This window comes from Poecile atricapillus, chromosome 3 (assembly GCF_030490865.1).
Source record: "Poecile atricapillus isolate bPoeAtr1 chromosome 3, bPoeAtr1.hap1, whole genome shotgun sequence".
Lineage (NCBI taxonomy): Eukaryota > Metazoa > Chordata > Aves > Passeriformes > Paridae > Poecile > Poecile atricapillus.
In genome coordinates, this window is record NC_081251.1 from 76975323 (window position 1) to 77000825 (window position 25503).

The following is a 25503-nucleotide window of genomic DNA, read 5'->3' on the forward strand; positions in this document are numbered from 1 at the left end:
ATGGACAATGAAGTCCTGAAAAGAGCTCCTTTAATTCATGATAGAGTATGGGGAGGAATAGAGTGTTCAAAGTGTAAATTTGAGAAAAAGTAGAGTAATTATGGTATAGTGGAGTGCTGAGAGATTTGAAGCCTTGAGAGGCAATGAGAAAACTGTTTTCTAGTGAAGCTCACAAAAACAGATGAAGAATACTTTTTGCCTTTGAATAACTTATCCTTAAAATGCTATCCCCAAACTAATGACCTATAACACATTTCAGAGTGATGTGGAATAGGAGGGGTGGGCTCTGATAACAGCAGCTCTGAGCAGCTGATATCAGAAAAACGAGAAACTATAACAAAAATAGTTTTCTTGTGAGAAACTCCATAAATTAACAGAAAGGAACTTCTGTTTCTCTACAGAAACTGAGGAAAGGACTATAGAAAGAATTGGGACTGTTTAAACCATCAAAATTCTAAAGTTTTTGTCTCTGTTGTCATGTAAACAAAAGAATGGTGAGCAGTGAGAAATGAAAAGGTTTTTCTAAAAGTTTATTCTGGTGTTCTTATTCTTGTAGTTTGTCAATAAACTGTCTTTATTCCTTTTAAGTTTTATGCCTGGTTTGCTCTTGTTTTAATCCATATCTCACAGCAAAAAATAATTCTTTTTTTTTTCCCCTTTTTGTTAATTACTGGTTCAAAACCACGACAGGGTATCACAGATGCAGGGTTACAGTCAGTCTTACAGGAGAGTTATTTTCAGCTTGGTTCAACCTTTATTTACTTGTTGTCTTGTGTGGAGTTTTTTTTTCCTTCCCATTTTTACTATTTGTATTGGGTTTTATAGGGGAAAATGAACAAGGCATAAAAAATCCCAGTTCAATTTTTCCCTGTTAAATTCAAGTTTAAAGGCTAATACCTATTTCAGTACAAGCAGCTGTTGACACAGAGCTTGGTCTTGTTTCCCTTCCAATTTAATTTCTTTCACAGATTCTACATTTACCTGTGAGTTTACCTGTGGTACCAGAGTACCACCCACCAAAGCTCTTGGCCACTTCCTGTAGGCAAGGCAGCACAGCCCTCACCCCCTTCCTCCCCTCTACCTCCCAGGGATGCAGACCCCATACGGCTTTGGGCATCAGCCACTGCTGGTTTTTGTGGTTAGGGTATTTTCCTCCCTCTCTCAATCATGGCATCAGGTGGGCAGCATGTGCTGCAGGCAAGGTGGGTTTTTCAAAGCCTGTGTTGGGAAGGTCTTGAAATGCAGCCCATGGCATGACAGGAGGCTGGGTACTGCATGCAGCAGGAAAGCCAGGCAGCTGCAAAGCCTGAAATACAAACCCTCTATATGTGCATTCACAGTATTGGATTTATTGCACTTTTATTGGGCATTTACTGAAATAAGTGAAGAGGTGTAAAGTTCACAATAAAAAAGAAATTCCTTTCATAGAAATTTCATGATTTTTATTATTGTCTGATAGCAGCAGTTTTGTGTGAGTTCTTAAACAAATAGATAAGAATCACAGATTTTAACCTTAGCCAGTGTTTAAAGAAAGGTGCACACTACTTTTTTTATCAAATCACAACATCACGTAAGAGACTGAGCTCCCCAGATTCCTGACATTTTCTGCAGAATGTAATTTAAACAGAAAATTGCAGGTTAAGAACTAATGAGTACAACAGATTAAAATTACATGAACCAAAGCGACACAGAGAATACAATTGAAAAGACCCCACAGCTACAGGAAATATGGTTACATGCAAATGTGGTCCTTCTAAAGCACTACTTGGGGGAGAAGAAAAATATTTGCTGGAGAAAACCCCCATGCAACCCACTGTGCAGCAACAACATAAGTTTAAAGTAAGCTCAGGAGCCAGCTCCTTGCTCTTTTCTTTTTTCCTGTGAATAGTCCCATTGATTTTATTAAGGCAGATCTGAAGGCTAAAATGGGCAATATTTAGCAGCAATTGTGGCTCTGTGCAGCTACAGCCAGTTCTGTCCGTGCTGAACTGAAACCAGAGCAGTCACACGGCCCTGCTTCCCCATTTCACTCTCATTGAGACGGAGGCAAGGAGGAGGTCTGGCACCAGAAGGGCATCAGCAGTTGTTAGAGCAAGTGACTGGGTTTCACCCTCTGCTCCAGCATACATTTTCTGTGTGACTGCAGTTTGCTCAGCTAAAAGCAGAAATAGCAGCACTTTCGACTGCACGACAGCACTTTGGGTTTCGGCTGGCTGACCCTGGGGAGCCACCAACCCCCAGGAAGGGGGCTTGTGGTGGCCTGCCCTGCCCACCATAACGCTCCACACATCCACTGAGGAATAGCAGAGAGACTGGCCCTTTGCTGAGCGTTAGAAGTGAGCAGTCACAGCTCTTTCCTGGTCTTCCTATATTTGCAGCACATACATCATTCCTGTTCTTGCCTGGAGCAAAGCTAGTGCAAAGAAGCAGCACAGGCATCTCCCTTGTAAAAAAATATCACTGTGTTCAACCCCTTGCCCTGCTGCTGCTTCATCCTCCTCCTCCCAACCACCAGGCCTGGCTGATGCCAATTACCAGCTGCTTTTCCTGGCTGTAGGAACCATCTGCTGTGGCAGGAAGGAAGCAGATGTGCAGACTTTGGCAGCTTGGTGCACACTGGGCACAGCGAGCATCTGCTTTTGCCAGGAGCGGGCTGGTGGGTGCTGCAGGGCTGAGCTTGACAGGTGCCTGACCAGCACCAGGGCCACACACAGCTGGGTAAGGTGGCCCTAAACACACCCTACGGCTCTGGGAAAGGTCCTTTCACTGACCTCCTTGGAGGCCACAGCTTTGAGGTCATCTCCCATCCTTGGTTCATAAGCCCAGCTCCAAGCTGGGGCCAGCACACAGCTTGTTTCACCCTACTACAAAACCAAGTTTGCAGATATTTCTGCACCTCAGGGGCAGCACCTGTGCTTCAAGGTTTATTTTGGGATGTTTATGAGGGAAGAGTAGCTTCCCCAAGCCTTCAGGATGGCAGGTACATGTGTCTTGCATGGAGCACACTGCCCAGGACGGTCAGTGCCATGGTTTCACAGGAGAGGTGGGAAATAATTGCAACAAAATGTCTCAGGCAAAGCAAATGAAATTGCTTTATATATTTAAAAAAAAAATTAAAAATTTAAGTTTTCATGAGAAACTTGAAACAGAAATTGGAAATTAAAAACTCTCTTTGTACAACTGCCTTCTATTGATTAGAAATTATAGAAAACAGCCCTGAGTGAGGGCTGTGGAGAAACCACACACTCAGCAGACCATCCATCTCCATACCCCAAACATAATTATAGCAATATGGGAGACATGAAAATACGATGCAATCCTACGTAACAGTAATAAAAAGCTGAAAACATTCATGGGTTTGAAGGGAAGCTGTTAAACAAAGGCAATGCAACCATCTCCTCAATGAGACAAAAAATGCTCAATGAGTAAAAGGTTTTAAAAAACCCCGCTGAAAACAGGGGAATATTATTTTTTTTCTCTGAAAAGAAAAACACACCATTATAATATGTACGAAAAAAACACTGTAGAGTTTGCAACTGCCCATTTTTCCTACTTCATGTGGTACTAAGGCTGTCTTATAATTAAAAGCCGCTAAAACACAGACCAAAAAAATCAATTCTGCACTGTCAGTAGCAAAATTATCAATAGAAAACAGTCTTATCAAGTTAATTTAGGCCCTCTTATTTTCATTACTGGAATTAAGTAAGAGGATCCATCCCTTAAGGCCACTGTTATGTAGATTTTTATATATAGATATACATATATATGAACACATGTATGTAGAATTTAAAAGCAAACTGTCAGAATTTGCAAACTGAGATTTCTTTTTTGTGATGAGATTTTATTTTTTTCACTTCTACTGATAAAGAAGAAAAACCTTATTAATGAGGCCTCAGTGGTAGTTACACTGCTGCCACTACGCTGTGAGAGATGTACACTTTTTTTTCCCAAGGAGGGTTTAACTGCTTTGTAGATGCATAACAATATTTCACAGAGAAAGCTTTATTCAGCTGGAGCTCTTAAACCTCCTTTGTGAAATGTTGTGGTATTTTGTGAGATACGTGGCCTTTGCTGTGCACGTGACGCTGGTAGGTTTCTAGGCATGCAAGTTCAAGAGGTTTATTTTCAAGATATTTTTTTTCAATCAATTAAGCTCATTGGTAAGACTGGAAGCACTTCAGAAAGGCAGGAAAAGAAAAATAACCACTAACTCATTCTTCTGCAGAAGCAGCTGGACTTGCTGCTGTTGTCTGTGCAGAGCAGCTCGGATGCTGGCTTTGGCTGCCTGCAGGTTCACAGCCCTGGAATGTTTCTGGTGGGCTTTTCCTCCTTCATTAGGAACATTCTTGTGATGCAGGGGATTCCTATCAAAACTATCATCACCCTCACAACGCAAGTCATTCCCCAGCCTTTGAATACAGACAGCTGCCAAGCTACAGAAAACATAGCTGTGCCTCTACAGAGCTCTTCACAGAGGGGTTTTCCCCCCCCCCTTAAAGTTGCATTTTAACGTGCTTATAACACCCAGCCCCTCTGGGGGAGTGAACAAAAGGCCTTTTAAAGGCAATCTTTCAGAATGCTCCAATTGTGCCCTTAATTGCATCTAAGTACACGTGGGCTCAGCTCTGTGTGGACATAGTTTTAGCTGTAGGTCGATTTGAAGCAAGCCACACATTTTATACCAAAGCAATGCATAAAAGCACACACAAGAGAAGAAAGCTTTAATTTAGTCACATTACTACTGTAAGTAATAATGCATTGCAAGCCATAATCAGATGCAAGAAGTTTAGAGCAGATGTTCCCTTTACTTTGATTCTTGAGGCAGTGCAGTAGCAATTTCTTCCTTTGTAAGAGACAGATGATTCAGTGTTAGTAAAAAAAGAGTGTCAGGCATGAAGTTCTTCCAGTTAATAGCTGAGGAATAATTCACACTGTAAAATGTGGGGCTAAACAAGGGCTTCCAGGTATTTCCCCTACCTGTACTAAGAGCATTTTGAAAGAGACCTGGGGTTTATCTTTGGGTTTACAGTAGTGGTTTAAAGTACTATTTCTGATAGATTCTATTCTTCCCCCACCCTCCACTCCTTACCCCTGGAAGAATTTAGCTGCTTTCCAAAGAGGTGGGGAATTGCAGACCACCCATCTCAGAGTCTCTTGCTCAGCATGTGCTGGGGAAGAGGTTTGCTCCAGCCTGGGAAAACACCACCAACAGCCCATGCAGGAAAAGGGAAAAGAGGCTAAGCAGGTTGTGCCACTGGCTAGGAGGAGCAAAGCTCAGCTCCATGATGCCTGCTGAGATCCTTTAGCTTTGATGGTGACAACATCCCATCAATCAAGGCAGGACGTTGCCATGAGCACACTGGGGCAGAGACAGCAGTGCCGGGAGGAGAAGACAGCTGTTGAATGTGTGCTTCCCTCCCAGCAACATGAGCAGCTCCAAGTAGGCCTTGGAAATCTCATAGAAAGTGAGGGGAGAAGTCCCAGGCTGCCTCTTGTCACAGCAGTGTGGCACTCCTCAGGAGCAGAGCCTAGGAAGGCTCTGCCGAATAAAACCCAGAGAACTCCCAGTCACAGGAGGAATGCAGGTTGTAGCAGTGGAGCAAATGGTGGCCCAGAGAGGCAGGGGATGGTGATATGCAGCTGCAGGGGCCCCAAAAGGTCAACAAATGCAGCCTCTAAGTGCTCACAGTGACAGCAAATTGTGGGAAGCCAAGAGCTTCCCACCATTTGCTCTCATTCCTGTCACCCACCTGCAGCAGAGCTAATGTTTCCCACCCCAGAGCTGCTCCCTGGGCTGTAGCTGAGGCAAAACATCTCTGCAATAAGGCCTCCTCTATTCCCTTCCTCCATAATGCTGCAATGTGCTGGGAGAAAGAGACGCAAGTTCCCCAAAACTCACATTTTCCAAAACATAAACTGTCAAGGAAAAGCCTTTGCCGGAATAGCTGCTCACTCCTGGTCTCTTCTCATCAGCTTCCCCCCTACCCACACTGATCCCTCAGCATCTCTTCCAGCTCGGCACAGCACCACAGGGACCCAGGAGAAGCGGGAAGCAAAAACACATGAAAATGAAGTAATGAGACTAATGCACAAGATGGAGATGGCCAGATGCAGGGATATCATTCCTTGCTTCTAGGGCGAGAGTTGGGTAAGGCAAGCTGCTTTTCGGTAATTGCTCCTTAGGGAAGGGCTTAGGAATTACACCCAGAAAACAGAAATTGAAATTTGATACAAAACTGGATGGACCACACATTTAAAGCCAGGCCCCCTGATTAACGCAATAATGTGCAACACGAGGTAGGTGCTTTATGTCAGACATTAATTTTTCCTGCCTATACCCAGTGGGCTTCATCATCCAACACTGCTACACATGTTGTTGACAGGCTGTACTTGTGATGTGGAGACCTCCTTGAGATTTCTTTTAATCTTTTGTGTTTTGAGGAGTTTGTACACAGGGTTTCTTTGATCACTATTCCCATATCAGAGAGCAATGTGATTTCATGCAAGATCAGAATGAATCTGTGGCAGCTACAGAGCTGCAGTGGCTGCAGCACTCATTGCAGAGAGGGTATGCTACCAAAAGCATCCATGCACTTACTTGCAGTCACATGAAGTATGGCAGGCTAAATTAATTTCTGTCGAGCTGTGCATCACAGCTCTACAGAGGCAGCGCATAACACAAGCAACATGTTCCCACTGCTGCAGAGCAAGCTACAACAGCAGGCTGGTATGTAGCTGATCCCATTCTGCCCACCAACAACCTTAATCTCTGATTTTATTTTTTTTTTTCCTAAAGCATTATGCTTATGCAGATGAACAGAAGAATTTTGGATTGCTGAGACCATTTGATAAACTAAGGGTATGTCATACAAGATTGGACACTATGGTGCTCTGCTTAGGTGCTCCCTTTCTTCCTATTACCTCAATGCATTAATCCACCTTGACCAAGGCAGAGTAAGGAGGCTAGGATTTAACTTCTTTCAGTATTTGGAAAGCCCTAGGGTTAGTTCCCATTTCATCCCTTCTCACCCCATGCAACCAGGGTCACCAGACCATAGCAAATGCAGAGGGCTCCTTTGCATGGGTACCCACAGCAGCAGTAGAGAGGGCATGGTCCCAAAACTGCCCCTGGCAACAGCTTGTGCCTTCAGCTTCCTCTTCCATGAAGGTGCCCATTCTTCTGTAACTTAAGGCTTCTGCTCTATGTGAGGGGCTCTGTTGGCAAAAAAAAAAAAAAAAAAAGGAAAATCTGAGCAGCCTCTCCTTTCCCCTTGAGGAAGGGGACTCGGGGCACATTCCTGGTTGGAAAGTGCCTCAGCAGGGTGGCCAAGATTAGATGTTTCTGCTGCTAATAGGGAAGCCCACCAGAGAGGGGAGCAGTCACCCACTCCTGAGCATACAGACCCTGTCCTGCTGCACACACAGCCCACACCAAGAGCACAGGGAGTTGTGAGACTGGGTTCATGAGGGCTGCTCAAATCACTCCTGAGTAACATTAGTGAAAAAAATAAAGTATTTGTTGACTTGTGGCATCACAAATGGGACGTAAAGGACAAAGCTGACTCCCTACTCTGCAAGAAACATACATTTTCCTCCCTGAGGCTGTGGTTTGCTGTCTCTGCTCAAGCAGGCTTCCACCCACCTCACCAGAACCCACCAGGCACTGTCCAAGGAGGGGAGAGCTCTCAGCAAGGAGCCCCACAGACATACCCAGGCTGGATTTGCTAGGCAAGAACAAGAACAGCTAAGATATGCCCCACCACACACACTCCCCTTCCCTCCCCTCACATGCCGGAAGGATTATGGGGCCAGTGCAGGGAACTTCTTGTCCTGCCAGGGCATAAACCTTCCTCTCCCGGTCTCCAGGAGGCACAAAGCAGCTCTGAGAGGTTGCAAGCAGACAGGCTTTATATGGAGTTCCCACAAACATCACTGCTTTTATTTAAGGCAGAAAACACAGGATGTTACAGATGAGTGGAAAAATGTGATGTGCCCCACTGCCTGCAGAGCCCCTCAGACTGGAGAATGCTCTTCTGGAAGTCAGAGGGTCTCCAGACAGGATTAAGAAAGCACATAGTGTCTGCTCTAATGTTTTATTTTTGCCCTGCTTGGCTGCAGCTGCACCTCCCTGCACCCCACGCACAAACACCCTCCCAGCTAAGGTCCCATACCTTCCCTCCCACTTACAACTTCCCACAGCCCTTTTGTATTTGACTCCTGGGAGGCTCTTTTCAAACTTTTTTGGCAGCTCCATCTCTTTGAAACACTGGAAAGCTACCAGCGAGAAGCCTGGCTCCGGCTCCCTGCCACCAGTGCTGGCAGCATCTTGCTCCGTCCTCTCTGCCAGGCTCTGCCCCTCTGCAGGAGCCCCAGCCACCCCTGCCCTGCTCACCTGCACGTGTGCAGCTCCAAGTGCTCAGTGGATCAATAGCTTGCACAGCTACTGCCCTGCAGCACCTGCCAGCATTCACAAAGTACCAGATGTCCCTAAACTCTGACACCTGTTACAGAGCTCCCTCGCACAGCTTTGGGGAGGAATCATCAAAAATACTATATTTTATGCTTGTTCTCATGATCATGCATGACAAAGGCAGCCAAAGATACATTTTCCCCCCCTAATGTTATCACTTGCTTTTTCTGCTTCAAGCTAAACCATAGCCAGCCAACCTAATTATTAAGATAAACTGGAGATGTTTCAAACAGGTAGTTTCAGAAAACCAGCTCTTAAAACTTAACTTTCCACACATTCATTCGTTGATGCTCCTTACCTTACCATCACCAGAGAGCTAGAAAGCAGCAGAAGACCCCAGAGTAAGGCACAAACCACACCACTTCTGTAAAGCCAAATTAGCCTTAATGTCTCTACACCTGGTTTATACCCCTTGAAATACCCTCCCAGAATACCTTTTAATCTATTACAATTAAAAATTGTTTGATTGGCTTGCCCCTAGCATCTATGACCACAATTATGTTATCTGGTCAAAAGAGAGGCAGTTACTATTTTTCAACCATAATTCTGCGGTTTTTTTCAGCATAGTAAGATAGCTAAGCAGTGTATTGAATGACATAGTATTACTTGTATGCTTAAGCACCTGAGTCCTTGATCTTGTGCTTTAGAAAGTGCTCTGAGCTGTAATTGCCTATAAATATGCTGCTGATCATGCTCAAAGGGACATCGTCAAGGTTGGAAGGCCTACAGTTTGACTTAGTAAAATGACATCTTAAAATAGTTTTATTCTCAGTGTTTCTAAATTACCAACCCATGGGTTTTATCATGATTCTTTTTATCAGCGCAGCTCCTAGAAATGAAAAAGTAATGGGAGGATGTTCACTTTCAAATCAATGGACCAGGCATAGGAATAGTGTTGATGGAGGCTAATGTTCTCATCCTGAACATGCAAATAAAAGCACTTTTCTATAAAACTTATTTTTCCTGATGTGAATGTACATGACCTCTATTGCCCTTACGGTTTGTCATAAGGTCACCCCTTGTTGAACCTATGTCTTGTGAAAGAAATCTTCAAGAAAGAGCACAAGGCTGAGGGCATCGGGCCCAGGCAAGTCTGCAGCTTCACAAAGTACCCATTTTCCATGGTGTCTCTTTGTCAGCCAGCAGTCTTGTCCTAGCTGAGCTGAAGGGGAGGGGATGCAAAAAGAAGGGGCCAGGGAACAGAATTACAAAGGCTTGTGAGGAGCCTGAAACTTCTCATCCTCGACAGAGCTGTTGGGAATGCAGAGGGTGATGGGATGGGGAAAACCCAGGGCTGAGAGCCCTTTCCTGCACAGTCTCTTCTGCGAGTGGCTCTGTGGCTGGAGCCCAGCGTCAGGGGAACTGAAGCCAGCTATTGAGGAGCTTTTTGATCTCAGGCAAAGAGCAGTACTGGACTTTCTCTTAAGGAAAAGAATACAAATAGCTGAAGAGTGAAAGGTGGCCTGGGAATTCTCCTTTTATGAAGGGCTTGGTTTGTTTCCGAGCTGAATAACTCAGCTCTCTCTGAGCTGCAGTTTTCCAGCACAGCCTGTACTCATGGGAAGCCTGCAGTGCCATAGTCACCAAATCCATAGATGTCAGTAAATGAAAAAGTATGGCTCATTGGTGCCAGGGACAATGCAAGGCAAATGGGGAGAAGCCGTAAGCGAAGGCTGTGTGGATACTGCCAGGGTGGCTTTGTAGAAAAGCATTTTTGGAAGGGAGGACAGGGCCTGTGCCCCCCTGCATTATCCAGCTGGCCTCTGTGCTGCAAGGTTTGAAGACAAAGCTCTTGAGCTTCCAGAGATATGGGCCTACAGCCAGGTTTCACCTCCATTTCTGCCCAAAAGGTAAAAGATTTGTTGATACCCTCGACAGGAGGCAGAGTTTTTGATGTACTTATCCATCGCAGCTGTATGCTGGACACAGGACAGACCTTGTCTCAACTCTAGGGACTTGAGGGTAGCCCTGGAAAAATCGGGTAAAAGAAAACTCAGGAAGAACAAAAGAAAACACACAGAAAAGGAAGGCCTTTGGGGCCTGGGGAAAAGGCACACCTCAAGCAGCTGTGCCTAAACCAGGGGCTGATGAGTGCTTGTGGCTGGTGGCATCACTTGAAGGTACATCTCCTCAAAGAGGTGAGAAGATTAAAAACCTTCTTCCTTTTTTTTTTTTTTTTTTTTTTTTTCCATTTACAGGGAAGAGAAGAAAGTAAAAGAAAATTCTCAGGCTGAAGGTGCTACAGAACAGAAAAAGGCAAGTTCTAATGTCAGTCTAATGATAGATACGGCGCAAAGTTTCAGCAGGTGGGAAGGTGCTCCCCACACTTCCAGCAGGCATCCAAGAGAGCAGGGCAGTGTAGGGGCTGTGTCTTTCACTTGGGCAAGCCTTGTAAGGTGTGAATATGGATATGGATTATCACTTTGGAAAAGTCTCATGTGTCTAACACCAAAGAGTGCATTTCAGGCCCTTAACAGTTACAGTGAAACTCTTGAAAATGGAACTTGCATACATTTGAAGAGCTCCAGGAAACATAATAAAAGCCAGACGAGCCCAAAGTCTTTTAAAGTACTTTTAACAATCACATGTTTTCAGGAAAAGTTCGTATCTCTGGTTTGTTTTGAGCTGATTCAATAATTTTAAATGGTTGTCCTTGAGAATTGTAAGACTGGTTTTATATTATTTTATTTTTTTGTAGGTTTATTCCATAGAACTGCTTAAAAAGCAATAAAGTCAATCTCAAAAGCTTTGCTTAAATCCATGATTATATCAGTTCTGTGTTATGGGTACACAGGGAGAAACTAACTGAGTAGGAAATTGTAAGGGATTCCTACAACAATAGTTACATTCTTTGCACACATACACACCATAAAAATAACAACAGAAAAGCAACAGCAACCTTGCAGTTACAAAAATACCAAGTGCCCTTTAAAAATGTACGCATATATTCTGTGTTTATCAAGATTAACAGTGTTGCTAGGGACTGATACTTTATGTATGCTGTATCTTCCATCTGGTTTATTCAAGTGTTTTTCTGGGCCTCTTTCCTTCAAAACTGTGCTTGTGCCTTATGTTCACCAAGAGGAACACAAGTTCCATGAGTAAACACCTGGAAGCTGAGAACAGGAGTGTGTAAGAAACCGGGATTAATTTAATGACAGTGCTTTATAATGGAAAATATAAATTTTCCCGCTGCAATTGGTATATACATTCAACAGTTTTATTGTATGTCTGTGCACATTATTTGGCACAGCTGCTAGAGAGGCATTGCTGAACTGGTGTTTCTCTTCCATGACAAACACCTATTAAGCAGTCAGCATAAACTCTTCTTGTTACAGCCTCTGACATCACCCTCAGGGCAAGCGGACACAGAACAGCGATTGCTGAATCGCGTATGAAAATTATAGTTTTATTGTCTACACAAGTGAAGGTTTAACTCAGATTCTTGTTCGAGTCAGCTCTGTTATAAAGGAGGGATTCTTTCAGGGAACAAACAAGCACAGTACACCATTGTAATCAAAGGAACAGACACTATTTATGTATTGGAAAGCCTTGTTCACAATAGTGCTAACACTCCAATGCCCCAGAAGCCACTATTTTAGCAGCTGTAGAGAAGATAAAGCATGACTAACAAGATGCCATACAGAGTCAGATACAGTTTTTTTAGAGCATAGATGGAATCATCCCATTTAATATAATTCAGTTTACATGCATGACAAATAAGTGGGGATCATGTATTTAATGTTTATATAAGCATTTTCTCCACCGTAGCGTTCAAAGAGTTCCAGTGTCTCTTGAATGAGAACTCCAATATTTTCACGCTTCTGCTGGCTGTATTCTATCCCATCACCTAAATTAACTGGTTAATAAAAGAAAAAAAACAACAGAAGAAAACAATTATATTGAATTTCATCTTACACTTTGAAACAATAATGTAAGAAATTACAATTGCTGGTCAGTTACTGTGCCTCTATTAGAAACTTTGTTCTCTGACATGAAACAGAGCTGAATCTGAAAACAGGATAGGCTTGATATCTCTTTAAGGCTTTGATCAGAGTTCAGCTTCATATGCTTTCAAAATTTATGTATGCATTACTTCTGGATGTAAGTAAAAATCCTAATGAAAATAAACACATTCTTTTATAAGATGAATATAGATTCTCTCTTTCACAGTTCACCTCTAAAACCATTACTTTTTTATCTTTAACACTGCTTATTTAAGACAAAATTCTACTGCCAGATGCATAAGCACTTTTTTTAAAAAATGACTAAATCTAGACTTGTTATGGTTTGAAATCTAATACAGGTATTAGTTTGTGATTGCTCCATGTTAGTCATGATATTCACACACTTTTGTTGCTCCTGATAGAGAGAACAGGGCTAAAAGAGATTTTTGGAGTATAGCATGGTGCTCATTCAATTTTGGCTTCCTGAAAAATGTGTAAAACTAAGTCAGTGTCAAAAGGACAAATTATTGCAGTCCCCAGATACAGTAACATTTACTTTTGGTTTCCCTAACATGGACTAGTGAGGGTGACACGCGCTCACACACACAGACCATAATTCTTTAAAAATCAGTGTGAATAACTGCGGCAGCAAAATAAGAACAATAAGAAATAACTTCATCTACAAAGTTGCCGAGAGATTTAAAGGAGGAAAATATTTTTCATTTGGTTTTAAACCAATATTCTGAAAATTATCTTTAAAAGTATCTGAATATATATTCCAAGATATGTATAGAAAATAATTTGGAAGGAGCAAAATGTACTCAGACCGAGTTTGGTGTAGTGGGGAGCTGTCACACTGCTCTAGGGTAGTCCACATGCAAGCACCCTGGGCAGTGGTGACAAAGTGCCCATGTTAACATCTCAAACAATCAGTGCTACTCTCACTCAGACAGAGAAAGACCCATTTGTCAAGACAAATGCAACTTCTCCAGCAGAGCTGGCCTTTCACATTTGAAACAGGGCAAACACAAAAGCAAGGGTGCATTTTGCCCCCACCATTGCATCCAGATCCCCAGGCTGATGCCATGTAGATGTACAACTGCACCAATCCTCACATCCTCTCTTAGATCTAAGCCAAAAGATCTGGATTTAAAGCTCATGGCTTTGTTACCAGCAAAAACAAGACAACCATTATGATGAAGAAACAGCTGGTGAACCTGGGTAAAAATCATCCTTTTGATTAATTTTTCTTTAAAATATCTGACTGCTTACACATATTTATGTCACTTTACTTTTTATGAAATCATTATACAAATACAGATGTGACATACAAGGACTGTGCTCCTTGAGTGGGAAGGAGGTAATTTTTTTAAAAATGATGATTACTTTTAAGCACACAAATATTTTCCAATACATTAACTGTTAATCTCACTGACATGAAAAGCCAGGGTTGTGACATCAAAATTTATTACAATTAATTTAATGCAATGTTAGAAAAAATGGATTATTGGAGTGCATAGAAAACACCAAGAACTATTAAAAAAGTATTGGCTTAAACAAAAAAAAATGGGCAAAAAGAAAAGCACATCACAACTGCGTGTAATTTAGAGTAAACATGGCTTGCCCTTTGCAGAAGGCAAATGAGATAACCGTGCCTCATCACCTGTCTTGCATGTGCACTGCAAGCTCTCCCCAGAACACCTGGAGGTATTTCTGATTTCACCAGTTTGAGCAAAGGAAACCCTGAACCTTGACCTAAGTCTTGGCAAATACGTAAAGGAATTACTGATTTTCCAACCATATGTCTATTATCTGTAATTTTAAGCCTACACACATGCTCTGCTAATGAGCTTACACAGCTTTCATCGTTCTTTCAAAGAAGTAGTAAAAAAAATCAGCTGTCTGGAAGTAATGGTGATACATTTCTAAGGAAATCTGGGGGAGGCCAATGAGAAGCCGTGATAATGCTGGTAGCAGAGGTATTTTCCGGAATTGCATGTTACAATCTTTATTATAGAACAAAAAAATTATGTCTTAGATGCTTGATTAAAAGGTACCTAAGAGTATGAGGCAATGATAAAGGAAAGAGTCTGCAAGGGAAGACTGAATGTGTGATGTGCAGACCGTCATTACAGGATTTTTTTTCCTACAGACCATCTGTGCTATAAGAAGGTTTGTATCCTCAAGACAGCCATAATTGACACTAGTGTCATGATACAAGCTACAACCAACAATACTAGAAAGGTTATGTCAGCATCGATGTCACATGGTAAGTACTAAAATAGCCATCCTATGTAGTTATAAGGATTAACAAATCTTTCATACAAAAAAGATAATCATTAACCCAAGAGGACAGCATCCATTAAATAGATGAGTCAGAATGATCTGCCCAATGCACCTAAGGGTAAATATCTACTCATAATAATAATGATGATTAGTTGGAATAAAATAGCCAATGAAGTATAGCAGTCTCAGCATACCCTTCTCTGGTTTGACTTTATTTCCAAGTTAGTTTGCCTGGGAAGCCAGCTTTGTCAGCCACAAAAATGTTGCATATGTAAAGTGTGAACATGGATCTGATTCAAACTCTTTATGAAGTTGTCCTTTGTGAGGAAGAATAAATCAACATGAAAATGCTAGGAAGCACATTTGTCATATCTTTGCCTCAAAGTGAAATGTCTGGCAAATTCAGCATGCACCAAGCACTCATTTCAGAGAAAATGTTATTTCTATGTTTAGAAGAAATGCACTGAAAGACTACTGACAGACCTGGAGGATTACAATCAGGATCCCTGATCCCAGCCCTTGCTGGATCAAAAAGTTTCCCAATCTCCCAAATCATGCACCAAAGGTTTTACGGTGCTTGAAGTGAAGTGAAAGTCTTTGCACCTGTCAAGACCTGTGTTAGCTGATGAAATCACCCAGCACACCAAGGCCAGGAGTGGCACTCCCTGCCCTGCCAATGCCAGCTGCTGTAGCCAAGGAAACTCTGTTCAGGCCCTCAGGGACTGAACTCAGCATTTGGCAGGGAACAGAGGAGGATTTGAATTTTGCTATAAAAGGTGGTTTGTATCTGAGTCTAGACATGCTTCTATTCATGCTTTAGGATATTAAAGAAATTCTGGTGTTATTTGTATTCCATGTCATTTAATTTTAAAATTTCACTAGGGTAGTGCTACAGATATAAAATATTATTGCTTTCAAGAAGGACAAGCAAGTTTCTCTCTATGCACTAGAAGCCTGATATGGCAGTTTTGACATCCTGGAGAAGACAAGAAAGGTAAACTAACCCTTAAAGCTCACTCAGATCTATTCTTAGCTCTAGACATTTGTTAGCACCTGAAAGTGTCCCAGACATTCTTTTAGTTTATTAGATTTCACTTCAAGGCAGGCCAAATGTCAAAAAGAGGAGTTTTTAATCCCCTAAATATGTTGCTTGCAAGTATTTCACAGATACCAGAGCTTGCTCCTGATGGTGATTGTTCCGAAAGTTCTGCTTTACACAAATTAAAGTCAGGGTTTTCATACACCTGTTCTTGCAGGGATGTCATAGATCTTGGGACATTAGATTTTCCAGAAACGATAAATATCTGAGGAATGCTTAGTATTGGAATAACAAATGAATTTCTGAAGTATCTGTGAAGACTGCCCTATGTCCCCAGTTTAGAAGACATTTTTAATCAAATTGTAACTCAAATGTAATTCCTCTATTCTTTACTGATGAAAGTGTTTCTTTACTGATTTTAAGTGCATATAGTCACAGTTGTGTATTTCAGCTTGCCTTGGAACAGATGATTCTTAGCAGAATTTTTTCAAGTGCTACTAGTTAAAGAGCTCTGGTATAATGGTTTGGAGGGGGCTTTTTTTTTTTTTTTTTTTTTTTTTTTTACACAAATCAATGAAAGTACTTGGAAAGATAGGCATCATTCCTCCCTTTTGAGTCTTAAAAAACAAAGATACTGAAAGGTAAAGTAACTTCAAAGTCATGGATGGTATCAGTCACAAACCCCGATTCTCAACTTTTATTGTTGATAATGAAAGTACTAGTTATGGTAAAATATAACTATGGTAAAAATCCATTTTAAGTGGCTCAGTTCACCCTAGTCAAACCAGCATGTATTTTCAGCAATTAGAATGACTACAGGAGTGCAACAGGCTAACCTGAATGTTACTTCAAAACAAAAATTCCAGCTGCAATGCAATTGAGCCTGCACATAACAAAATGAAGCTAGGTAGTACAAAGTAACATTAAAACTTTTTGAAGAAAATTTCAGGGCATTCCTTCCTTCTAGGAGTCATCACCAATACCAAGAAATAAATGGAAGCTGATTTCAGCTACAGGCTGACAAGCATCCATGTCAGGGTTCACATCATGAAGTTCACTGCTTAGGTACAGTTCAAAGCCTAATTAAGCTTTCAAAATCTTCTTGTTAGGAAAAATTTAATTGTCATAGAATGTGTTGGCTTCCTGACTGGAGTGGAAAATGAAAGCCCCGATGAGTCAGTATGGGGAGAGAGAGGAAGGCTCCTTTGCACCACTCCTATCGCTGTGACTCAGAACTGTGCTTTGAATTTGTCAGCTCCAGGAAGGATGAGGTAGTGCAGTCTCCATGTTCATTTAACTGAAAGTCTGTGAGAAGTCACAGGGTGAGAGTCTAAACCCCTCCTGTCTGCTAAGAAACAGTGGGACATTTCCAGTTCATTTCACTCAGGACAAGGAAGAGACACCAGGAGCTGAAGACTTCTGGTTGTTACTAACACACACAGAGAACCCCATGTTCCCTTTGTAAAAACTCAGAGCAATGTGAGCATGAGTATTAAATGTTCTACAGGATAAGTCTAGATTATGTAACACAAAGTGCAAACTGGCCTCAAGTAGGCTGGTCCCAAAGCTAGAGTGTTGGAAAGAAGAGCTCATGGAGTAATTTATGCTGGAAGGAACCTCTGGAGTCATCTGGTCCAAGTGCTTTGCTCTAAGTCAGCTCCATTTCCTAAATTAGATCAGGTTGCTCAGGGTGGAATATCTGCAGTTGCTCAGCACAGAGTAATCCCATAATGGGAAAGGGTGCAGAGATCCCCTTGGGCTGGCAGAGATTTTTATCATCCATTTCAAATGTGATGGAGGAGAGTGCTACTCCTTAATTATGAACATGTGTTTCATGAAGGAAGACTTGCTGGAGTTACAAATGTCATAGGGAGAATTATTATCTCTTTTGATACAAAATAAATGTAAACTTTTGATGCAGTAACAGATTACCATGCATATAACACTGTTTTTGGAAGCTTAATCTTATTCCAAGGAAAGAGGCACAAATTTGGCTGAAAAATTAATAAAATTTCATTAATACTCTGATTTGAAATCATAAGACATAATTTTAAAAACTCAAATTAACACATATATTTCAAAGCACTTTAAAGCATTAAGGATGAAAGTATTAATATAATCTAAGAAGGCCAAATCCTTGAATAAGCACAGACCTGTTTTTTCCTGACACTATCAACACTTGAGTTCCTTGTCTCTTGCTTTACTTGGCTCTTTCTTCTATTTTTCATCACTAGTACTGAGTATTTATCACTTTACAATGCTACAGCACTGCAGAGATTGCAGAAGAATATTTCAATCCAACAAGGCATGTATGCTTGGAGTTTAAAAAGAATACTAATATAGAGACATTTTAGCTCATCATGTCTTAGAAAAGATTTTCTTAATTCTCATTGAAGGCATTTTGCTTTAGCATAAAATATAGATTCTTTCTATAGTTATCCTCCATATGCAGCCACCTTTAGTTATTTCACAAATAAGCATTTATGTGCTGTTACTATAAATGCTATTCAGAAAGTCAACAAGTCAGCAAGTAGAGGAAGTGCTCTGATTGGACAGGAAATATGGAAATGAGGTTTTACTAATGATGTAAGCTTACTAGAGATAGCTGCAACTACTTGCAAACTGCTAAATTTAAAAAACCAAAACAACAAAACCAACAAAAACCTAAACCAAACAAACCAAAAAACCCAACTGAAAATGAGCCAAGACAGCAGCTGTTATCGCAGTTTTTCCATTTCCAGGAAATGTTATCAATATCAGATGTAATTCTTTCTAAGCCCAGATTTTGGTGTATTTTGCTGGTTGCTTTTTTGTAATAGAAGAATGAAAAAGAAATCACAGGTTTTGTAACAAAATTTATTAGCAAAAATATGAATGTGGTAAAAAATTAAGAGAACAATTTTTCCTTTTTTTAAGTACTTAAACTTATCCAATTAATTTAGACTTTGAAGTTTGCCTATGTTAGTGCTACAGATCAATACCAAACAAAGTAGAGCTAAATAATCTTAGATAAATAGTATGCTCAACAGGGGAATGGAATTTGGAGGCTGACATCTCATTGGCCTTGGTACAAGGTTTACTATTGCAAAACAATATATTAGTCACAAATCATGCTTAACATGCAACAAGACTTGCACCACTTTAGTGAATCTGATGTTCTGCCAGTTGTTTTAGATGTATATAAAATAGTACAAAGTAAATAATATTTTTTTTAGTTGGAAATCATGTTTGTGTGTGCAAAATTTGCATAGCTTTGCTGGACTGATGTGAAATATGTTTGTTCATCCCATTAATTTCTCATCCAAATATAGCATCATTAATGCAAAAGGAATTAAAACCATGAAAAAACAAATCTTTGCATGTGTGTGTAATAAACATTATCTATTTTTTAATGTAATTCAAAGTGACAAACCTGAAAGTCCTCCAGTGCTTCAAAGATCACTGATTTCAATATGAAACACAATCCTAAACCAGCCAATTTTTGACATTGAGTTACATACATATTTAAACCCAAGATGCTTAGCAATCCATCCTCCTTCCACCAATGGAATTTTTTTATCAATGCAACCAAAATGCTTTTAAGGGGGAACCCTATGCTTTTCTTCACAAGCAAAAAGCTCAGTAATCCAATACTTTGTGTTCATAACTGCTGCTATGGTTGTACATCTGCCATCTACTAAGGGAATTGGTTGTGTCTAATTTTGCTGTTCTAAGCCATTACCATCTAAGGGATCTATTTGGTCTCACTTGCCCATCAAAAATTGCATGGAGAACTAAATGGCTTCCGTGACTGCTTTCCTAACTTTGTGACAGAAGGGTGAACCCTTTTTTGCCAGGGGAAGTTTCACCTCAGCATGAGGAAGAAATTAGAACTCCTTTCCTTTGAGGGTTGCAGAGCACTGGAACAGGCTGCCACAGGAGGCCACGGAGCCTCCCTGTCTGGAGACATTCCAAACCCACCTGGACATGTTCCTGGGTCACCTGCTCTGGGTGACCCTGCCTTGGCAGGTGGGGTTGGATTATGTGATCTCCTTTCCAACCCTACCTACTCTGTGATTCTGTGGAATACAACCATATAAAAATAGGTCAATGCATTAAAATTTTCTCATCAAAATTATGGGAGCAAGAGGTTAGTTATGCCTATAGGTCGCTGAATATGCCTAAAGCTGCCAGTTTTCTAGTTTCACTGTTCCCTAATTAAGCTAAATAAGCAAGAGCCTGAAGTCAACAGAGAGTGTTTTAGCAGTGATTTGAGAAAGGACAAGGAGATGAAAGCTATGAATGACTGTGTGGATTTGCCAAGATTTCTTTCATTGCTGTTGGACAAGGACAGAATTTATGCAGTTTAAGGGACAGCTAGCACTGAAACTGGAATGTGCTATTTTATCCTCAAGCCAGACGTAAAGGAACACCCTGCTCCACAGGTATCAGTATTATAAGGATCAGAATATCTCGTTTTGGTGTGTCTTTATATATAAATATATTTATATATATGTAAATGAATTGGGTAATCTGATTACTCTTCCTTTGCTTTTACAGTTGAATTAATGAATATTATAGATTAAAAAAAAGCCTTCCCGTTATGTGGATTTGCTTTCTTTTTATGAAGGACATAAAAATAAATACTTATCAAAAGCTAGTTAACAGCTATTCATTTTACATTAGGAAAAACATAGATTTGAATTCATAACAACTTTTCAAGCAACCACAAAAAAAGACAATTTTTATACCACTAAAATGTATTATAATGTGTAGTCTTACAGGAATGCAAAACAGATAAAAAGAGAAAGGAAATTGTGTCCCTTAGGTGTGGTATTTCTGCAGATTCACAGCTTTTGAATTGGGTAAGTTGAAGGCTTTTTAAAGCAATGTAGAATCTACACATACACCACATTCAGACTGATTTTTTTTGTTGTTGTTGGTTTTTTTTTTAGCTTGAAGAATCTGAATTAAGTGTGAAAAAAATAAGGGAATAAGAACTATTTCATTAGTGATTCTTAACTGGAAAACACGCAATCTTCTTCTTGTCTAAATTATACCAGTACAAGGTGACAGAAAATATTTACATGTCAGTAACCTTAAAATACTTTTTAAGATTTAGTGGACTGACACACTCTTGCAAATACATAGCAAAACATTTTGTTTTGCCACTTATGCAATGTTTATAAGATTACTTTCTTTACCATCTCATATAAAATCATTATTTACTGTGCCACTAAAGATACCACAGATTCTGGGCAGTGTTTATTAAAAGGTACTCCTAATGGTTTCACAAAGGGATCACAGTGTTACTAAAACACAAGCATTTTAGTGAGGCCTAAAGACAGCTGTTTGTAACAAGGAAGTAATTGCATATAAAGAGTGTGTATAAAAACAATAGGTTGGGAAAAGATTAGCAGATTTTTGAGGTAAAATTAGTATATATACAATTATATACAATAATATATTGACATATATTAAAATATTTTAAAAGAAAAATATTTTTATATATCCCATATATTTGTTACAATTTTTTCTTCATTGTTTTAAGAAAATGGAAATATTCCAGTAAAAATTATTAATGAAAAGTTATTTTTCCCATTTCAGATAGCATTTTTTTCTGATAAAAATAAAATGCAATCAAAGGTCCTAGCTATAGGAGTATGGATGAAGAATATATTTTTCTGATTTTCAGTGTTCATGACACAATTTTATTGCTGGCATGTATGCATATAGGAATAAACTGGTGCTCTTGCATTGCTTACACCGGAAGAATTGCAACCATCCAGAAGCATATAATGCCATAAGGCTGTTGGAAAAAAGACCCTTAAAAATCTATTCTGGATCTGCACATGGGAGTAAAAATGGCTTTTCTGTGTGGAAAGGGGATGCATGACATGCTGAGCACTGAACCTGGTTAGCACTGATCATACAGGTGTCATAACAGAGACAACCTCCAACTGCTAACAATGCAGCACTCCTGGTTCACTTTGTAGTACTTCTCTTAGTATCCTTCTACTTCATTACAAAAGCAGTGAACCTGAACAATCATGCTTAAAAAAGGAAAATATCTTTGCTCCTCAGGTGAATTTGTAGTTGCTTGTCTGAAACTGCTGCACATGTCATGTTTCCATGGGCTGATGGCAGTGAAGTAGTCACAGTAATTTCATCTCCTCTGCAGTGGTCATTTGAGTGTTTGCTATCCCGATTTGCTGCCATGCCAGCACTTTAAAGCATGAGAGTAGAATTTTTGTCATTTATCGTTCTCCAGCAAATCCTGGCAAATATGACCATTTTTGTCCTCCAACATTGCTAAAGCATGCTATGTTTTGCAGCCACAATCTTAATTCCCTATTCGTCATTCACTCATCTTACAGTCCTTCCAGCCCTGGTGCCTGACGAGCATACAGCTGCTCAGCCTCTGCAGGAAAGCAGCTCTTACACACACATACACATGCATGTCAGGCCAGTGAGGAGGAGACAAGAGAAGAGGTAAGTGATATGGCTGAATGCTCTTGGTCAGCTCGGGCCGGCCTAGAGCTTCATAACAACCAAGAAAACAGTTCTACAGCACAGCAGCGTGTTTGAATGTTTGAAGTCTGCATTTTCATGTATTATAATGAAGAGCAGAAGTAAAAAGCTGTCAAGAAATTTCTTCCCTGGCAACTTAAATATGCTTTCTCACACTCGGGTGATCTGAGAGTACATGCACACACTGTAATCAGCTTTACATTAATAACAATGAAATGTCCATTCCTATGAAGGAAAGTCATGAGGGGGGGTTTTAGATAAATTTGGGACATCTTGAGAAGATAGTCTGGAAGTCAGTGTGAGTAATATCTAAGTGGGAAATATTTCAAGAGTAATATTCTCTTGAAGATTTCCTGGAATGCTTATTGCTCAGTGGTCAGCCTCCAGAGGAAAGGAAGAAGTAACATCTCACAAAATTCCTTTATCGCTTCTCTCCAACAGACCACAGACGGCTGTTTCATCTCCTATGTTGTTTAATGCTAATGGCTGCAGTGAGTTTACAGGTGTCTGACCCAACTATGCAGCTTCAGTGCTGAACTGGTACCCATGGAAGCACTACCTCAAGATTAAGAGAAAATTCTCCATCAGAAAAATATCACTGCACATTTCTGGACAACAGCAGCTAGAGCAGAATGATGCTTTTGAAGGAAATGATTATGTTATTTTAAGGGAAAAGAATAACATACATTAATCTCAATAAAATCACGTGAAGAAAATTCATGAGTCACCAAGAAATGTTGTCACCGGATAGTGGTATCTGGAAAGGTCCTCCTGAATTACTTGTCCTAACACAGCCAAAGTTTATTGGGTGCTTGACTGATAAGTAAAATAGACATTTCTTGTCCCAGGGAGAAGAATGTGGACATGGGAGAAGTAGAAGAAAAACAAAGGCTGGAAGTGGAGGAAGGGAAGCCAAGGACATTCCTTTGGCTAGTTAATTTTCTGAAGTATGCTTCATAAAGGTTCTAACTTATAAGAATATATGCATGATGGTTTAGCATAATTATTCCACAGTGTAACTTAAAATATCCCACTGGATGCCAATTAACATGCTATATCTGGGCCTGTTGACTTTCTGCTGTAATTCTGTAGCAAAACACGGTGAAAAGGTAGACAGGCTTATCAGCACATCTGTTGCTAGAACCCAGTATCTTTGCTTTACAGTTATGAGTGAGAATCTCACCTACTTAATTACTCCCAAGTCTGCTTGGGAAACGATTAGAATGGAATGTCAACTGTATTAATGCAAGCATAGGACTCTTACAGGAATGTGTGTATCAGCTAAAGAATTGACTTTGTAAGATGGAGGAGGTGAACTTAAGCTGTTGCTAGTCTGTGAGAAGAGAGGTACCAACAGTCTCCCAGTGCTTAAGACCTCTCCTATTGTCTCTTTTCTTTTAATTTTATGGATTAAGAAAAAAAAACCCAAACAACTAATCCAGAAATCTCTTGCTGGTTTTGTAATATACTCATTTTACAAAGGCATAAGCTTTCCTCTCTACCTAATGTCAAAAAATGCAGAAAAGTCAGTAAGTTCAGGCATGCTTGTTATCAGATCTAGTGCTTCAGCCATCTGCCTCAACAGTTCCTGAAACTGCTGATAGTTGTCTGGCAGAGATTATAACCACTGTCACTGAATCCTGAGAAGACATTGAAGAAGTCAGGCTAATATTTATTTACATATCCTTGCCCTTGTAACTTATCTATATCTAGCAGCTCAGAATGGCTTAAACTGGGGTTATGGTTCTAGTTGTATAGAGGAAATGGCACAAGAAGATAACTTGATTTTAAAGGAGAGGAACAGTAATAGCACTCATAATTTTCAGCTAACAGACTGACTTAACTTCACACATCCACAGAAGACAACTGTGAAAACAGGCAGAATTAGAGACACAGGGCAGGAGACAACACTGTGGTATAAATCTTTTACAGTCAGAACAGAAATTTAGACAACATTAGGAATTGCAACACTTAGTATCTGTGGGCTCTGCAGGAGACTCAGTAGGGCTGCATTAAATTTACCTCAGCATATAGCAGGAGCTGTATTCCCAAGAGCAGTTTTGAAGTGAGTGAAGGGTGAGTCTCACAGAGGTAGCCAGTGGGGGAACAGGGAGCAGAAGAGTTTTTCTCTGAGACTTAAGTATTTGTATTCGGCCTGGAGCTACAGCCCAGGAGCTTTTCTGATGGTAGATAGCTATTGCCATTCCTTCTGGATGAGATTAAATTTAAAAGCAAGTTGTGTCACGAAACTGTAGTGATGCCTGTTTCCCATGGATGTGTGCTGATTTTGCACTACACCTCTTTACAATGACAATTTGTTTCCCACAAGTTCTACCAACTAATAGAGGGTATGAGCTAAGGCATGTTTTCAATTTTTTATCTCTTGCATACCCTACTGACAGTTCTTTCACCAGGACATGAATTTGGATCCCTCCCTCCTAGCCAGATGCTTATTTTTCCAGAAGCTCTGCCCTGTTTTCAGTTTGACTGAATTTGGACAATGAGTTTAAAAGTTATGTGAGTTGAAGGGGCGGGTGGGAAGGATTTACAGAAAAGAATAACCTTATGGCCCATTAAGCCTGGTGCTCTTAAGAAGTCAGGCAAAAAGGATATGAGCAGGGGCAGGAATGACTGCCTTAGTTTTTATAGTTTGAAAACCTAGTGATGAAGCACCCTCCCAGGAAGCAGGAAACAAGCCGATGTGATTTCAAATCTGCATCTTTCATGACCAGGGAGATTTCACCTAATTATCAAATCACTTACGGAGAAAGGCTCTTGTGACCTCTATTGTAGGTGTAGAAGAAGGGATTACCAACCACCTTGCTCCTGGTAAGTCACAGTTGTACTAATTACCAAAGAAGAGCAACAGCCTTGCCCTTAATGGGTCACAGCTATGACTAATAAAGATAAGTGTGATAGAAGGGGTGGGTTGGCTGGTCAGGAAAAACCTGGAGGAAAGGAAGCTTGAGGAAGGGGAGCTGGAGAAAGAGAACCTTGAGGAAGTAGAGGAGCCCTGAGGAAGAAGGAGTGATCCAGAGAGACACTAAGAAGAAAAAACAAGAGTTGCTGCTATAAAAGATCTGCTGTGGGGTCAGTCTGAGTCTGATGGAGTTGGAGCCTGCTGTTGGAGCCTGCACTTATGGTCGAGCCAGGCAAAAGCCTGTGATCAGAGCCTGCAAACCAATACCTGCAGTCACAGGCCAGCAGGAAATAACCAGCAGTCAGAGGCTGCAGGTGACCCTACAGTAGGA

At 40.6% G+C, this 25503-nt stretch overlaps 1 protein-coding gene across 1 annotated transcript in view; it reads right to left on the reverse strand.

Annotated features, from left to right (window-relative positions):
* Positions 1-11859: 11859 nt before the first annotated feature.
* PACRG (parkin coregulated) overlaps positions 11860-25503 on the reverse strand; it is a 224021-nt gene continuing 210377 nt past the window's right edge. Inside the window, exon 6 of the mRNA XM_058835644.1 lies at positions 11860-12329. Coding sequence (XP_058691627.1) covers positions 12175-12329 — 155 coding nt within the window. The 3' untranslated portion in view covers positions 11860-12174. The remainder of the gene's footprint in view (positions 12330-25503) is intronic.